Source organism: Mobula hypostoma, chromosome 20, assembly GCF_963921235.1.
Source record: "Mobula hypostoma chromosome 20, sMobHyp1.1, whole genome shotgun sequence".
Taxonomy (NCBI): Eukaryota; Metazoa; Chordata; class Chondrichthyes; order Myliobatiformes; family Myliobatidae; genus Mobula; species Mobula hypostoma.
This window is the reverse complement of record NC_086116.1, coordinates 46,879,787-46,896,015: the sequence shown is the minus strand read 5'-3', so window position 1 is coordinate 46,896,015 and position 16,229 is coordinate 46,879,787. Positions and strand designations below refer to the sequence as shown.

General features: G+C 41.2%; 1 protein-coding gene across 2 annotated transcripts in view; it reads left to right on the top strand.

Annotated features, from left to right (window-relative positions):
* cd36 (CD36 molecule (thrombospondin receptor)) overlaps positions 1-16,229 on the top strand; it is a 35,810-nt gene that overhangs the window by 4,116 nt on the left and 15,465 nt on the right. The window contains exons 1-7 of one of the 2 annotated variants that reach the window (XM_063072806.1): positions 398-477; positions 2,891-3,051; positions 6,120-6,264; positions 10,312-10,485; positions 11,372-11,463; positions 13,323-13,372; positions 14,916-14,985. In XM_063072806.1, the coding sequence (XP_062928876.1) occupies positions 451-477; positions 2,891-3,051; positions 6,120-6,264; positions 10,312-10,485; positions 11,372-11,463; positions 13,323-13,372; positions 14,916-14,985 (719 nt within the window). In that variant the 5' untranslated portion in view covers positions 398-450. Of the gene's footprint in view, positions 1-397; positions 478-2,890; positions 3,052-6,119; positions 6,265-10,311; positions 10,486-11,371; positions 11,464-13,322; positions 13,373-14,915; positions 14,986-16,229 lie in introns of those variants that run through there. The other variant, XM_063072805.1, reaches the window with a different exon arrangement.

Below are 16,229 nucleotides of genomic sequence, written 5' to 3'. Positions count from 1 at the left end.
GGTGGAAGAATTACAACTCAAACGTATCACAAATATGAAAGAAAATCCATCTATAATCACATTTATGAATTGTAGGGAGGCTGGGATTTTTAAAGGTTCCCAATCTTGACATGACTAGGAGAAGCATTTGTGGAAAAGATGTTGGTTAGTAAATTAATTTATTTCTACTCAGTAATTTTGCACCATAAATCCTGGTGCAACAAGAGCAACATGGTTTGTCTGTGAGGCTGAAAAATTGGCCAATAGGGGTAAAGTTTACCAATCTATTAAAATCTCTGGCAGAGTTTTGTGTCTTGTGTGCAAGTCTGAAGATCAAGTTAACCTTTGACCTGCAATATTTCTTAATAATTTACTCCCAGTAACAGCTACAAATTCATGTAAAGACATGAATAGTTGTCTCCAAGTATATCCTCTTGTTACAGTACTTGATATACAAACAAGCAGCTTCTGATGTTCAAAAGCCCTGAATGGAAAAGGGTCAGTTGTGATCTTGCTTTTTGAGGTGTTTTCATTTAACCCTTATATGTGATCTTTCAATAGATTATTGAAATTTATGTGTATGTTTGTCATATATTTCAGATTTGAAAAATGTAAGTATCTATTTACTTTGCTTGAACTCACATTTTTATTGCACTATGTTCCCATGACGTTTATCAGTTAGAGGACAATCACAGGAAGGTTTTTACCTGAATGGTTTAACAGAGAATATGTGCATTTGTGTGATTTATTTGATGGTGAAGCACTGTTCAGGGTTCAAATTCCATTATTAAAGTATTTTGCAAACTGGTTATTTCCGGTTTTGGTCAACTGTGTGCTACAGTTTTCTCGCAATGGACCGAGCAGTGAAATAGGGGAACACAAGAGACTTCATTTGCCTGAATCTAGAGCAAAGAAAAGCCGTGGGAGGAATTCAATGGATCAGACAGCATGTGTGGAGGGAAATGGACAGTTGATGAAATAGTGAGAATGATATCAACTCTGAAGAACTGATGGTTATATTAAGGATGCATTTTTATTCTGGCACCTGGGTAGTAAAAGAGCCAGATCGTTGAGAGATTTTATTATATCCTGTATGGCCATACTTTGGTGATTTACAGAGGAAAGGACAGACACTGAGAGGCACACACCAAGAATCTCTTAATGCAACTTTGGAAAAAGGAAACAATCTCCAGAAATAGGTCAGTCACATGCAGATAGAGCAGGGGTCCCCAACCTTTTCTGCACTGCGGACCGGTCTATTATTGACAATATTCTTGCAGATCGGCTGACCGGGGGGTGGGGGGTGGTGTAGGGTTTCCAACGGACAAGAGTAGCAGTCAAATACGTTGTGTTTACCCCGAGAAAGACTACAATGACCATGAAGCCTTGCGCAGGCACCAGTGCGCATGCGTGTATGTGCCAATTTTTTTTCCTGCAGATCGTTTTGGCGATTCTGTTTGGGGGGAGGTGTTAATCACAACCGGAATATAGGTGATAAGTGGTTAATACACTCAATTTCGTTTCTAAAAGGGTTCAGCTAATGAATTTAATATTAAACACACAGCGCATATTTTCCTCGCATGAATATAGCGATAAGTCAATCATCAGGGGAGGACAGGGGAGCTTGAAGTAAGTGTTGAACGAACTTCCAGTTGAAGTGGTAGAGGCAGGTTCGATATTATCATTTAAAGAAAAATTGGATAGGTATATGGACAGGAAAGGAATGGAGGGTTCTGGGCTGAGTGCAGGTCGGTGGGACTAGGTGAGAGTAGCGTTCCGCAGGGACTATAAGGGCAGAGATGGCCTGTTTCCGTGCTGTAATTGTTATATGGTTATATAAGTCACTTATAAGTCAATAGCATCATAACATTTTAAGTAACGTTTGGATATTAAACACACAGCACGTATTTTCCCCGTATGAACATATGAAATCATTGCAACACACCAATATCGCTGAATCAGTGGGAGTCCTGGGCTTGTTTTCCTGCAACAAAACGGTCCCATTGAGGGGTGATGGGAGACTGCGATACTCGAAGGGGGTTCCTTATGTCCAGTCTATTCTGCAATTTAGTTTTCGTTGCACTCATTGCAGAAAACTCCGCTTGACAGCGATATGATGTTGGAAATGGAAGCAACGTTTTCAGTGCTTTCGTGGCTATCTCAGGATACTTAGCCTTGTCTTTGATCCAGAATGCTGGCAGAGATGTTATGTCAAACATACTTCTCAGCCCACCGTCATTTGCAAGCTTGAGGAGTTGATCTTCTTCCCGCGCTGACATGGATGACGCGCGGGTAATGACCTCGCATGTGTTCAGGCTCAACAGTGGGCGTGACAGGGAATGAGGAAAGGTGCAGCTGACTCCTATCACTAGATCAAATCATTTCATCGTGGCCCGGTAGCACATGCTTTGCAGCCCAGCACCGGTCCGCGGCCCAGTGGTTGGGGACCACTGAGATAGACAATGTGAAGAAAGTCGGGTACACAGGCATAAACCTAACAATCATTTTGGAGTCCAACCATTATAATCATCTCTTTACCATCATGTAAAACATGACAGAGTGTGCTCAGACAAGACTGTACTCCAGCTTGGGACATATTGACCAGTTGGTAAAGTGAGCAGAGAAATGGCAAATGGAACTTAATCCTGAAACTTGTGAGATGATGCCTTTTGGGGGGCTGAAAAAGTTAGAATATACATCATAAATAGTCACAACCTAGCCCGAAGACTTATACACAGGATAAAGTGTTACAGTTACTGGGAAAAGTGTGGTGCAGGCAGACAGATTCAGATTCATTTATTTATACATGTACATTGAACAGTAATGTGGAAGGCCATAACAAGATAGATTGTGAGATCAAGAGTCCATCTTATTGTACTGATAATTTAACAGTCTTTTCAATCTATCATAGGAAGCTGTTATTGAAGAAGGCACTCTTGCTTATGAGAACTGGATACAAACTGGGAGTCCAGTCTACAGGCAGTTCTGGCTGTTCCATGTGAAAAATCCATCAGAAGTTATGAATTCTGGTGCTAAACCTATGGTTGAGCAAAGAGGACCCTACACATACCGGTACATGTCATAAAATTATCAAAAACTTGGTGCTATTAAACTGAATCTTCTGATGTCTGTCGGCATGCTGTTCACCAACTGGGATTATCAGCTCTAAAAGGTTCAAAGGTTCATTTATTATCAAAGTATGTATCCATATACAACTCTGAGATTCATCTTCTCCAGATAGCAACAACGCCCTCTTCCATCATTCCTCGGCCACAGATTGGTCTCCCAATCAAATCCTTTACTGCCAATGCATCAGGAAAAGAAACAGTGAATGCTTTACAGTGAACTCACCCATTACAATTAGTCAATGTACAACTCAGTTGAATTAACTGAGCCTTGGCAGAGCAGATAGTTGGGTGCTGTCACTAACCTCAGCACCTGGGCTGGAGAAACTGACCAGGTTCTACTGCCCATTGCTATCCAACATCCCTTCACAGAAGTGTGTCATACTGGCCAACAACTGAATTAGTCTGATGCCAAATTGTTTGAAAACAAGAACCCCTGGAGGAACACAAGTCTCCTGGGTTAGCTGCTGAAGATCACTACTTAGGAACCTACTTAGTGTCTGCAAACAAAGGATGGGGGAGAACAGGAAAAGAACAAATATAAATCAATATATCTTGCTGCAAGTCTTGCAAATATAGAAACTATATTGAAAAAGAGAATAGACTTACAAAGTGAGAAAGAATCTTGTGGTTGAAATATTATACTGTATCACAAACTTTCCTGTGATTTCGGTTATCATTCAAACTCTGTTTCACCAATCTACATATAAGACTATAAGACCATAAGAAATAGGAGCAGAATTAGTCCATTCTGCCCATCAAGTCTGCTCCCCCATTTCATCATGGCTGATACTGGATCCTACTCGACCCCATACACCTGCCTTCTCGCCATATCCTTTGATGCATGCCTGACCAATAAGGAATCTATCAACTTCCGCTTTAAACATACCCATGGACTTGGCCTCTACCGCAGTCTGTGGCAGAGCATTCCACAGATTCAATGCTCTCTGGCTAAAGAAATTTCTCCTTACCTCTGTTGTAAAAAGTCACCCCTCAGTTTTGAGGCTGTGGCCTCTAGCTCTGGATACCCCACCATAGGAAACATCCTCTCCACATCCACCCTATCTAGACCTTTCAACATTCGGTAGGTTTCAATGAGATCCCCCTGCATTCTTCTAAATTCCATTGAGTACAGGCCCAAAGCTGCCAAATGCTCCTCATATGTTAACCCCTTCATTGCTGGAATCATCCTTGTGAACCTCCTCTGGACTGTCTCCAATGACAACACTTTCTTTCTGAGATATGGAGCCCAAGACTGTTGACAATACTCCAAGTGCAGCCTGATTAGTGTCTTATAAAGCTTCAGCATTATCTCCTTGCTTTTATATTCTACTCCCCTTGAAATAAATGCCAACATTGCATTTTCGGCTTTTACCACAGACTCAACCTGTAAATTAACCTTGTAGGAGTTTTGCATGAGGACTCCTAAATCCCTCTGCACCTCTGATGTTTGAACCTTCTCCCCATTTAGATAATAGTCCGTACTATCGTTCCTTTTACCAAAATGCATTATCATACATTTCCCAACACTGTATTCCAGCTGCCATTTTTTGCCCATTCTTCCAATTTGTCTAAGTCCTGCTGCAACTGCATTGCTTCCTCAGCACTACCTACCTCTCCACCTATCTTTGTTTCATCCGTAAACTTTACCACAAGGCCATCAATTCCATTATCCAAATCATTGATAAGCAATGTGAAAAGTAGTGGTCCCAATACTGACCCATGAGGAATACCACTGGTCACTGGCAGCCAAACAGAGAAGGTCCCCTTTATTCCCACTCGCTGCCCCCTGCCTGTTAACCATTCCTCCTGTAATGCCTGAATCTTTCTGTAATACTACAGGATTTTATTTTGTTAAGGCAAGATTTCCCTTTACAGAAACCATGCTTATTGACATTTTATCATTAGTCTCCAAGTACCCCGAAACTTCATCCTTAATCATAGACTCCAACACTTTTCCAACCACTGAGGTTAGGCTAATCAGCCTAAAATTTCCTTTCTTTTGCCTTCCCCCGCTTCTTAAAGAGTGAAGTGACATTTGCAATCTTCACAGCAATGCATCCCTTACGTCTTCAGCAACCTCTCTCAGGACGCTGGGATGTAGTCCATCTGGTCCAGGTGATTCATCCACCTTTGAGTTTGCCTAGCACTTTTTCCTTTGTAATAGCAATGGAACTCACTCCTGCTTCCTGACACTTAAGGACCTCTGGCACACTGCTAGTGTCTTCCCCAGTGAAGGCTGATCCAAAGTACCCATTAAGTTCATCTGCCATTTCTTTGTCCCCCATTACTACCTCACCGGCATCATTTTCCAGTGGTCCAATATCAACTCTCACCTCCCTTTTCTTAACTTCCCTTGTCAGCTACGGGTGCCTACCCCTGCCATTTGAGAACAACTTCTGTGGGACAAATCTATCCTATGCCTCGTAAACTATTCCCAGAAACTTCAGCCATCTCTGCTCTGCTGTCATCCCCGCCAGCATCCTCCTCCAATCCACCTGGGCAAGCTCCTGTCTCATGCCTTGTAATTCCCTTTATTCCATTCTGATACTGATACATGTGACTTATGCTTCTCCCTCTCAAATTCCAGTATGAATTCAATCATATTATGATCACTAAGGATTCCTTTACATTAAGCTCCGTAATAAGATCTGGGTCATTACACAACACCTAATCTAAGGACCCAAACAATTATATACCCTTTTGAAAAAAATCCAGCCAATGTTTCTATATCCCTCTAGTAATTTAAATGGAGCAAAAATAAAAGTTATGAGAATATTTTAATATTTTAATGTTCAGGATGTAGTTGATGGAACTATTGCGGTGAGTGACCTAAAAGGTGGATTCCATATCACCCTCACACACTTAATTCCTTTCCTCATGTCCTCCACGTCTTGTGTTACTGCTTCTCTGCTACAAAGCACTTTTATATATTCATTATAAAACTGCTATAAAACTTCTTAGTTGTGCTGTATATTGCAATATGCATAGCGTTTCTATTGATTTTTTTTCTAGGGTGCGGTACCTCCCGAAAAGCAATGTTATAATGAATGATAATTACACAGCTTCCTACCTCCAGCCCTATTCAGCCACCTTTGAGCCCAGCATGTCAGTGGGACCACAAACAGACAGACTGACAGCCCTCAACCTTGCTGCTGCGGTAAGCAACAAAGGCATTTATCAGAAATGTTAGATACCAATCAATAAGTCAGACTCAGCAATGCATGCCAGCTCTGAAACCCTCTGTACCGAGTTAAGAGATTTACAAGATCAATGCTTTGAATGGTGGGTTATCCAATGAGGAAAGTTTGGATCGGCTTGTATCTGTTGGAATTTAGAAGAGTGAGAGATGACTTGCAAAAAGGACATGAGATCTCGAAGGGTCCTGACATTGTGACTGTGGAGGAGAGGTTTCATTCTGCGGGTGCATCTAGAATTAGGGCTCACTGTTTAAAAATAAGGAGGCCACCTACTCAGATTAAAGATGAAGCAATATTTATTCTCTCTCAGAGGGTCATGAGTATTATGAATTCTCTTCCTCAGAGATGGGTGAAAGCAGAGTCTGGCTATTTTTAAGCAGTGAAAGGTAGATTCTCATAAACAAGAGGTTGAAAGAGTTGAATCAACAATGAGGACAGCCATGATACTACTAAACAGTGGAATAGTGTCAAGGACTTGAGTGGCTCACTTTGTCCTAATTCATACTTCTCAGAAAGTTTGAAACAGACATGAAAGGAAATATAGACCACACCAAATTAGAGTCATCAACCGTAGCAAGGCCAATTTCAATGAGATAGAACAAAGATTGGTAGATAGAACTATGACTGAGAAATGAGAAATGTTAATTTATTCAGCTACTCTATCTTTCATGCTCCATGGATGACTGAAAAGACAGTAAAATTGACCAAGACAAAAAAAAAGTGCATTTAATTAGTACTACAAACAAGAGAAAGCCTGAAATATCGACTGTACTTTTTCCATAGGTGTTGCCTGGATGGCTGAGCTCGTCCAGCATTTTGTGCCTTGCTTGTATAATAGGTGCCAAGTCATTACACAAAGTGTGAGCTGAGTTGATTAGAGGAAGCTCAGATCAGTTGTAAAAAGTAAAAGAGGTGAACAGACTTTGCACTTTCCTTGGGATGGAGGCAGATGGAAGAGGATCAGATTTATAGTTATGAAGAGAAAAACAAATCGACGCAAGTTATTCATATTGATGGACTACATGGAGTGAATGTTGCTGGCAAAAGGACACAGAATTTCAAAAGGAAAGCATTTTCTACACATGTCACTGGGTTCTGAAATGCACTGCCAAGGGGAGTAATGGAGGCAAATTTGTAAAGTACAAAAATACCAGCGGGAAAGAATATGTAGAGGTATGGGGAGAAGTTAGGGGAATGGGATTGCTTGGATTATTTTAAATACAGCAGGTGCTGACTAGATGGGCCAAAGAGCCTGCTTCTGTGCAGTTACCATTCTATTTCTAGACAATTATCATAGCTTGCCATGACGTTGAAATGGGGAGGGAAGATGTGAGGTTAGAGGCCATTATATAGAGATGGTCTTCTTCCTTTTAGAACCTTTCTGATTACTTGTGTGAGTATCTTGTTGCACTTGAAGCCAGTGTTTGAAAGCTGGGGGTGGGGGATCATAGTTTTACATTTGCTAATTGGATGACCAGAATCTTTTTGGACAAGATTCTGCCTTTCTTTGTTTCTATTCAGATTAATCATTACCGTCGTCATAAATCAGATAAAGAAGAATCATGTTAGCTTTAGTTGTCTAATATTTAGTGATATTTAGCTCTTCTATTCTCTCCATGTTAGAATATCGCTTCACTATTTGCTCCACCTTCCATTATAGAATGATGGATCAGACTCGATGGGCTGAATGGCTCAATTCTGCTCCTATGTCTTATTTCTTCTATGAAAATGCTAATTTAGCAAAAGTGTCACTTTGGAACAGTACTACAGCTAATGACCTTTCTTAGTCTTGTGTTGTAGAGAGAAAAAAAAGATCTCACTATTGAGAAGTACACCTCCTGCCATTTAAAAGGACTCCTATCTATCCCCTTTTCTCATGTTCATGCTAGTTGCATGTTGATTTATTTTTCTGGCTGTCGTTATGAGTCTACACGTGTTTATCACTTTTGTAATAATTTATATGGCAAAGTCCACAGGGAGTGGTGCACTAGGAGCTGTAGGGCTTTTTGCTGACTTCGAGCAATTGGACAAACCAACTGCTGGTAGACACACTTGGGTATTGCCCTCGGGCACACCGTAGCTGGGGGAAGGAGCAACATTCATGCAATGGAGGAAAAGTTACTGGAAGAGGGTTTAGGCTCTCAGTTGGAGGTCAGTGGAGGAATTCTCCTGCAAAAACCTTCATGAGGAACAATGTGTGCGATTCTTGCAGCTTCTCACAGTCACCTTCTGTAGCCTCTGATTTCATTATCAGTAGCTGGCATAGGGACTATAGGAAATAATATTTATATATCTGTATCTCCTTGTGATAGCCTCAGCATTTCAAAGTCTCAAAGTTCTCCAGATGCTGTTGCATAAGGGAAATTACTGAAGTTCTGTATTGAAAGGCAGTTAACAAAAGTCAATTTTTAAAATTCCCAGCATTATTGGTGGAGCAGCTGGTAACACTTAAAGAGTTCACCGTTCATTAACTAGAACCAAAAGACTATTCTGACATCACACCCGAGTGCAGTATTTGGGTAATGTTGAACTGTTGAAGATATCAACCTTTGAATGAGATATTGAACTGGTACCATACTACCAGTCTGGAAAGAAAACTGGGCATTTTTCTTATACCTTATTCAATATAACTCCGAATTAGTAGACCTGAGGCTCAACATCTACCTTTGCAATCGGTTCCTTGACTTCCTGGCCAGCAGACCACAATCAATAAGGAAAAGTAGCAAACTTCTACCATGATGATCTTCAACCCTGGTGCCCCACAAGGCTGCGTTCTCAGCCCCTTCTCCACTCGCTACATTCTCACAGCTGCATGGATAAATTCTGCTCTACCTGCACTTGTAAATTTGTGGATGATACCACTATAGTGGCCGAATCTCAAATAACAATAAGTCCGAGGACAGGAGGAAATAAAGAGCCTAGTGCCATGATGTCATGGCAACAACTTTTCCCTTAATGTCAGCAAAACAAAAGAGCAGATTGGTAAGGGGACGATGGCAGATACAGATGGTGTTAAAATCAATGATCCTGAGGGTGAGAGGTTTGACAGCTTCAAGATCCTAGGGGTGAACATCACCAATAGTCTGTCCTTGATCCTGATGGTATGTACTATCAGGCTTTTGCATCTTTTGCCATTTGGGGGATGGGGAGGGTTTTTGATTTTGTTGCCTGCATATTGAGCAGTAAGACGTGCAGACAGAGTCTATGGAGGGGAGACTGGTTTCCATGCTGAGCTGAGCTGTGTCCACAACTCTCTGCATTTCCTTGAGGTCACAGCTGGAGCAGTTACTATACCAAGCAGTGATGCACCCAGATGGAATGCTTTCTGATAAAAATCGCTCAGTGTCAAACCGTGTAGGCACACTGGCCAAGTAAGCACACTAACGCCTCTCCTTCCCCAGCAAGCTAAAGACATTTCGCATGTCACTTTTTTTTTGGCGTGTGCCTGCGTGCGTGCAAGTCTGTGCGTGCGTGTCTGCGTGTCCGTGCGTGCGTCCATGCATGCGTCCGTGATGATGTCTTTTTCATGGCTTTTTTACAAGTCGCGGAATGAGAGAGAGAGAGAGAGAGAGAGAGAGAGAGAGAGAGAGAGAGACTGTGTGGTGCGCCACTCCTCACACAGACATTTTCGGAGTATTTTCCCTTTATTTTACGAGGTCGAGTTGCAATCTTGACACTCAACCTGGCACGGATGGAAAGTGTACTTGGGGGTGGACCCGACTAGTTTCGAACCTGGGAACCTCCGCTCCCAGGACCAGCACCGATGTCGTTGCACCACCAGCCAGCCCCGGCATGTCACTTTTGATCCAATTTTAAGACTCCAAAAGTCATGTCAAAATAACATAAGGGGTTAACTGATATATTCTGTTTCCTTTCCTCTCTAAAGGAGCTCTTGTACATAAATTTGTATTTGATGAACGGGTGGATGGAGAACTGTGAACACAATATAGAATATATGTCCTGAAGCTGCTAAATGCTAAAATATATTTTATCTCTACCTTTCACAGGTTGCACCATCCCTTCTTCCCCCATCCATACACAATATCATCAATATGGTCTTGAAAAAGGCAAATGCCTCCCTGTTTCAGAACAGAACAGTGGAGGAGTTACTTTGGGGATATGAAGATCCCATATTGAAGCAACTGAATATAGGAGACTCGATGACTGGTATATTTTATCCGGTAGGTATTTTGCACTACTTGTGATAATGCTGCTAATGCTGCTTGAAGAATTTCCATTGCAGTTTATAGAATGACTTAAACATATCTTTGACTCACTGTGTCCACGCCTGCTTTCAGTACCTGTCCATTCTAATCCTACCTGCTGACCTTTACTTACTTACTGTTCATTATGCTGCTGGTGTTTATGGCAGCAATGAAGATACTCCATTTCTGGTGGTTCTCAGGGATCCTTTGTCATGTCAGTAGCTTCCTTGTGGTTTTCACTACTGTTAGTCATACAAGCCCAGGTAGAGACTCAGGAATACCGTCACACTCAGATGTAGAAGGATTCTTCATTGCTGTTTCCTTAACAATTTTGTTTTACCAGTCAGGGTTGAGCTGAACCCCTGAAACTGGAGGTCTGGTGGACTGGTAGACCACTCTTAGTCTGGCCTCTACCCTTTGACCTGTTTGACATGGGTGACCCTACCAAGAGCCAAAGAATAAAGCCCTGACTCCAAGCCAGCACAGCTCTCCGGGTCATTGAGACACGCAAGCCTCCAAACCATGACAAGGTTGTGGTCCTCTTGGAGAGGACCTTTACTCTTAAATCTTTAAATGTCAGGTACACAACACTTCTCTGTTGATTGGAATTGTTAAGACTGAAAACTCGGATGATCTGCTTTGTTTTATACACCTGGCTAAGTGCAGGCTGATGTTCACTGTGTGCACCACCACTTCCTGCAGAAACTTCTGGAAAATGATCAACCAGGGAGAGCAATTTTCAGAACCAGTTTGATTTATAACTGCCTTGGTTGGACAATTGTTTTTATCTCTTGTGTCATTGCTGCAACTTATTGTGATTCAGTTGGGACAGTTTAATTATTTAACTTGTCTGTATTTGCAGTACAATGGAACAGGAGATGGACACTATAATGTGTTCACTGGTAAAGATGACATTAACAAAGTTGGCATCATTGACCGCTGGAGAAATGAGAAGTGAGTATGAATTCTGAATTCAATTCACCTTTTTATGTAGCCTATGCGCCTTTTCTTCAGAATAAAGGAAGATGCAAACTAATACTATCAGGTACCCATGCCAAAATATAGCACTTTAAAAGTGTTTCTAACCGCACAAGACAAAAGTGAGCCAAGGGTTTTCTGCTGTATCTATTGTTTCTTCCCTGAGATTAAATACTTAAAACCATTTTTTGCCAATAATCAATCATTATTTTACTTACAGAATTCTTTAAAGAATAAATTAATTTTTTTATTGTTTTACAATGTACTAAATTACACTTTGCATTTTGTTGAACTAATGTAAGGATCACAGTATATAAGCTAATGTTTTCTAATCCTTAAATTGGGAAGAATAATTGCTTTTGATACTTTCTCCAGCCTGAGTCAGTTTATTTGCATAAGTGCCTTAACCAGAAGTTTCTCTGGTGAATGTCTTGGGCTGAAGCATCTTCAGATGTTTCATCAGTCACTGCTGTTTCATCAGGAGGTCAGAGGTGGGAAAATTTGGAGATGGTTGCACACTGTTAAATTGCATTCATAGCTCATTTGCAAAGGAAGGGGCCAGTGCCTGTATGAAGCAAAACCGAGACAACAGGCAGGAAATGGCTACTACAAGGGGGCATAATTTTAAGGTGATTGAAGGTTATATAGAGGGGACTGTAAGATTCCCCTCTACCCAGAGAGTTGTGGGTGTGTGGAACATCCTGCTGGGGCAGATACATCAGGGGCATTTAAGAGACTTTTAAGTAGGTACACAGAAGGTAGAAAATGGGGGGCTATGTAGGAGGGAAGGGTTAGATTGATCTTAGAGTAGGTTAAAAGGTTGGCACAACATTGTGGGTTTAAGGCCTGTCCTGTGCTGTAATGGTCTATGTTTAACATTCAAGCATGGAGTGCAGAATCTACCAGCACTCTCTGGCCCAGAAAGATCCCAGGCAATAAAGCATCTACAATACCTCTGAAAGAATCCAAACACCGATCATTTATTCTTATTGGCATTAATTACACAATGTCTTCCTGTATTATCTTTCTGGTGGTGTCCATTGATCAAATACTTAATTACTTTTATCACATCCATGCTGGGGCTATAAAAGACCGGTTACTATGGCAACCCCTAACCACCTTCTGACACCTCAGAGGCTTTTTGCTATCAACAAGACAGAGTTACAGAAGAAGATGGAAAACTTTCCATGTGACTGCATGAGAGTAATGCTTAACAATGCTTAAGGTGTTCAGTGTTCTCCAGGACAAGGCATCCTATTTGCATCGTATCCCAAAACAACAGCCACCATTCTTTGGCTCCATCATAAGTGCCCCGTGACTGCAGTGCACGGCATTGACAAAATGTACTGCAGCCCGCTCATCAGGACTACTCCCACAGCATCTGCCCCAAATCCACAACTATTGCCGCCAAGAAGGATAAGGCTGCAAGAATGCAGGTGTATGGGAATATCACTAACTGCAGAAAACCCCCTCCAAGTCCCACGTCATCCTGGCCCTGGCCTGGAAATATAAGACCATTCCTTCAGCATTGATGGGTCCACCTCCCAGAATTCCTAAAGACCGTAGCGGTTCAAGTACTGCCTTCTCAAGGGTAATTAAGGCCGGGCAATAACTCTGGTCTTGCTAGTGATACTCAGACTGCAAAATATTAATAAAAATATCCAACATTAAATAATGATAGGGCATAGCTTTAATCAGAGTTACTAAAACCTCCCATCTCTAAATGGTATTTTTGTCATCCACAGCTGCAGGGTAAGATATGCCATTATCTTTAACTCAATGAATGTAGTTTCTAAGATGTACTAAAATTTGAATTACAATTATTCTATTTTCAGGAAACTTCCTTTCTGGAATGACAGTTATTGTGATATGATCAATGGCACAGGTAAGGTTGGCGCCTAATCCAACTAACCTTGACATCAATACCAAACAGACACCAAATATGCTGATACACTGAACCGTGACAACAGCAAGAACAAGGTTCTCTTAGGTGGAGAGTCTGACCAGTTCTGAGATGATCAGCAACTTTGGACACTTAAGTTTCACGGAGGAAAAAAATACTTGAAACTGAGCAAGTGTTAACCCAACAGTGTGGTTTGCACATGATCTTCTGCATCTAAAGAATACATTCAGCAAATGATCACTTCATCATTTGGACAGGGCCCCCTTGTCCATTGTTACTTCTGGCTAATTAAAAGGAAAATTTAGCTGTTCTATCCAAAGATCTGCTTTTCTCTTAAGGTAATCTAACAGTGCAATATGTTAAATAGAGGAGTAAAGATGAACCGCCTGGAATAGTTTAAGGACCAGATGAATACTGCACAAGGTGAATTTTAAGCGTGTTCTGTTATGGTTTGCTGAATCGTTCTGAGTGGTCTTCCAGTTGGAGGTTTGCTGATGAGAGAGAGGGAGACAGGAAATGAGAGAGAGAGAAAGGGAGAGAGGGAGAGAAAGAGAGAGTGAGAGCGATAGAGAGAGAAAGTGAGAGAGAGAAAGAGAGAGACAGAGAAAGAGTGAAAGAGAGAGAGAGAGTAAGAGAGAGGGGGTAGAAAGAGAGAGAGAGAGAGAGAGAGAGAGAGAGAGCAAGAATAAATGAAAAACAAGTTTGAATCGTAAAAGAAGAAGTACCAGCAGATAAAGGTGTATCAGCTTTAAAGAGAAAATTTAAGATAATATTGCAAAGAATAACTTACGGCAGAACTGGCCACCATTGATATAAACAGTAAGTCATCTGAAATTGTGGAAAGCTTTTCACATGCCTGGTCAGAAGATGGTGCTGTTCCTCAAACTTACACGATGCTTCTTTGGATCATTTGCAGGCGGCCACAGATAAAGTGGTCAGAGATGGCGTGGAATATGGAATTAAAACGTCAAGTAGCTGGAATGAATGTGCTTTGCAAAGAGGACACTGAATATGTGTTTAGTTTCGCTTTTATAGAGGAGGCCACATCACAAGCATCAAATGCACTAGATCAGAAAAATTGCAGATTAATCCCTGCCTTATTGCTGCTATTTTTGCAGAATCTTTAGATAATACCTAGTATGTTTAAATTTGGCTAGATGATGGATATAAGGCAGAGATAAGTGTAGGGAAAAAGGTCTGTTTATTAATGAGTGACTTATCATATAAATTGCAGATAATTAACTAGTTAAGTTGAAGTTAAAGTTCTTCACTGCACCCTCTGGCACATCAGATGGCAACTTGCCATTTCTTTAGTGTTTCTCTGTTTTATAAGGCTCAACTCAGCACAATTGGAAAGCGTGCAAGGAGCCGGCCCGATTTGAACCTGGGACCTCTGCCCTGAATTCCAGCGTAGATATCACTACACCATCAGCTGAATAGACAATTAACTAGTACTAACTTGAAATTACTGGGTGTTGACGGACTGGCATTATTGCTTGTAATTTTGTTTTGTATCTTTCATCAGATGGAAGCTCATTTCCACCATTTCTTCATAATGAAAAGAAAATATATTTTTTCTCCTCTGACATTTGCAGGTAATATACAACTGAAATTGTGTGCAATTCATCTACATTGGAAGTTCCCTGGAAGTCTAATGGTATCAACAATGCAAATGCAAATTTAACTGTTTTAAACACCAGCCATGCCACACTGAAAAAAAGTAGTTGAATTATTTGTTATAAAGTTATTCAAAAAGACTTAAAGAAATAAATCTGCATTTCTTACCAGGAAACAGAATATGATTGAATGGCTATGTAACAAAAGTAATGTTTTGGGGGATTTGCAAAAAAATTCAATGCAAATAATAGGAATGAATTTAGTTATGTTTATCTGGAATTGAACACTGTCTTTTTAAGTGCTTCATAATTCAAAACCTATTTATATCCGGGGTAAGCACTGTAATGACCATTTCTAAGTTATTTAATATCATTTAGAAGATCAGTCTTGGCTTTTCTTGTGATCAGTTACCCTCAAAACCCTCAGGTAAAGTCTGTGTTGGGGTGACATTGGAGCATTGCGTGGGAGTAGACCAACTTCTCCTGGGGGTGCTTCCGCCTGGCACTTCCAGGCTACTAGGACTTCCAAAATAAGTTCACGTTACCTTGTGAGCATGTTTTGTTGTGGCTGCTGGGAGGCAGAGATAAGTGTATGAGATGTGCTGGAGAGATGTGCCATGATTTGGAATTCATTGCCTGAAAGTGGGATGGAAGCAGACTCTACTAAGGTGTTGAAAAGGGAATTGGTTAGACATATGAAGAAGTAAATATTACTGGGTTACCCAGTAGACAGATTGTCTGGTTTGCTTTTACAGAGAACTGATGGGGGCTTGTTGGGCCAAATGGCCTGTCCATGCTATAATGATTCCATGTTTCTATACTGCTGGTTGGTAGCAGGGTAACCATCTGCGGGTTACGATGGTGCTGAGTACTGTGATCTTACATGCATTGGTTACTTTGGTGGGCTGGAGCCAGTTTCTTGGTCCACTCACATTTCTGTGAATCTCGTCCTCCTTATCTTATGCCCAAACCCATAAGACCGTAAGACTTGGGCTATTTGGCCCATCAACTCTCTTCCATTCCATCATGGCTGAATTATTATGCCTCTCAACCCCATTCACCTGCCTTCAACACCCTTACTAATCAAGAACCTATCAACCTCTGCTTTAAGTATACCCAAAAGACTTGGCCTCCACAGCCATCTATGGCAAAATATTCCACAGATTCACCATGCTCTGGCTAAGGAAATAATTCCTCTTCTCTGTTCTAAAGGGACATCTTTC